Raw genomic sequence first — 1,928 nt, 5'->3', positions numbered from 1 at the left:
AATTTTTTGAATTTTAATTAATTACTAATTACACATAATAATTCATGTGTATGTCACGTCAATAAAATTAACAAATATTAATATTTCTATCCATTTTAAAATAATTTGACAAATAAATCAATTTTAAAGTTTAAAAGTAATAAAAATTTATATAAATAGTTAAAACAATTTCTTTTATAAAATTAAATGATGAAATAAATCATTAATACGAATTAACTCAATTTATTTGGAGAATGTATGTAAGCATATTAATTATGTGTTTGAACATTCGCCTGGAAAAGCACACGTTTTTTTAATGATTAAAAAAAGTGGAATCATAATTACACAATCACAAAGGCAGCTGGCCTCACCATTGAGGCCAAATGTCAGCTAATTACTAGTTTATTCCGATCTTATCCACTTCTTTAAGAATTTGGTCGATTTTTGTTAATAGCACAATAAATGAATGATTGGCCACTAAGAGTAATTAATTAGCTAAGTTACCATAAACCACAGCATCAGAAAAAAAAAAGTAAACTAAAGTTTATCCAGTAATTAACAGCAAAACATTGAGATTTAATATGCCGTAACCCACGATCTGCCTGCCCCTCTTCTCTTCTCTTCACTTTATCATGGCATTATCTCTCTTACAAATTTAAACAAAAACACATGAACGTAAAATGAAAAACAGAGTATCTTAGCGAGGGGTAAGGTTATGGGCAGAAAAAAGGGAACCCATAAAACCTCATGCTCCACCACCACCTCCAGAGTTACAACCCACGGTGATCAAGGGTGGCGCCGCCTCCCTCTAAAAGCTCGAGCTCGGTTCATGTTAAGACTGTTCCTCTCAGTCCCACCCAGGTTCCGAGTCCTTTCGAAAGCGTTCCTCATCAACGGGTCGTTCTCAATCTCAACAAGACGATCATAAACCCATTGATTAGCAAGTGTATTGGCTACAAAAATCAGCTCCAGCTTTGCCCTGGTCCTCCTATTCTGCCGCACCATCTCTGAAGCTGCAACTTGCGAATCTCTCAGCGATCGCATCACACGTCCATTAACCCTTCGCGTCCTTGACAAACTAGCTCTCATAACTCTCAGGCCACGACCCTGTTTTGAGAAGGAAGATTCATGAATCAAAGCCCGTAACTTTAATTTCACCAAAATGCTTTCCGGAAAAAGAAAAACTTACCCAATTTTACTACTTTGATAAACAGAAAAGGAAAAGCATCGAAACTAAAGCGAATGAAAGAAAGAAAGAAAGCTGACCATGATTGGAAAGCGAGGCAGCCAAAAATGGTGAAACCAAAACCCTGTCATTATGCACCCAAAAAGAGGAGAAAGAAACAGGAATCTTCCCCTTCTTTTGGAGGATTTTTCGATTAGATTAAAGCTAAGAAGTGGAGAAGGCTCTTCAGTTTTTCTTTTCTCTTTTTGTCCCAGAGGCTGAGGAGTGAGGAGATAGAAGAAGGGGAACATATATATATATATATCCCCTTTAGAAGACGTTCAATCGTGCGCTGTATCGAACGATAACTATAAAAATATATATAAAACAAAAAGAGAGAAAAAAAAGATGTAATTTGTTTTAGGATTAGTGTTAGATACATTGCTACCGAAAATTTTTAATTTTATATATAGAGTTACAAATATATGACATTAGTGGCAATGGGATTTTTGACATTGTTGATGAAAGCAAAAGTTTTGGAATTTTTAGATAGTTGAAGTTCAAGTTTAATTATGATGTATAAATTTTTATTTTTATGTATGTACGTAAATCATTAATTAATTTTTCCTATTCTTTATTTATTGATTTATAACTGTAAAATTTTAAAAATATATGTAGTAATTGATTTTAAATATTTTATTACACCCTAATAGTGGAGTTTTCAAGGTGGATGCAATGATTTCCTTCTCTAATTTCAAGTGGGTACAAATAGAGAAAATGCCGG

At 33.5% G+C, this 1,928-nt stretch overlaps 1 protein-coding gene across 1 annotated transcript; it reads right to left on the bottom strand.

The window, feature by feature from the left end:
• Positions 1 to 463: 463 nt before the first annotated feature.
• On the bottom strand, positions 464 to 1,595 carry LOC108472951 (uncharacterized). Its single transcript, XM_017774517.2, has 2 exons — positions 1,246 to 1,595; positions 464 to 1,086 (listed from the first exon to the last, which is right to left on the bottom strand). Exons 1-2 carry the CDS (start codon positions 1,453 to 1,455, stop codon positions 766 to 768), a joined length of 531 nt encoding a protein of 176 aa, XP_017630006.2. The 5' UTR covers positions 1,456 to 1,595; the 3' UTR covers positions 464 to 765.
• Between the last annotated feature and the right edge of the window lie 333 nt (positions 1,596 to 1,928).

The sequence above is a fragment of the Gossypium arboreum genome, chromosome 11, assembly GCF_025698485.1.
Source record: "Gossypium arboreum isolate Shixiya-1 chromosome 11, ASM2569848v2, whole genome shotgun sequence".
NCBI lineage: Eukaryota > Viridiplantae > Streptophyta > Magnoliopsida > Malvales > Malvaceae > Gossypium > Gossypium arboreum.
The sequence above is the reverse complement of the archived record's forward strand: the minus strand, read 5'-3'. Positions and strand labels throughout refer to the sequence as shown.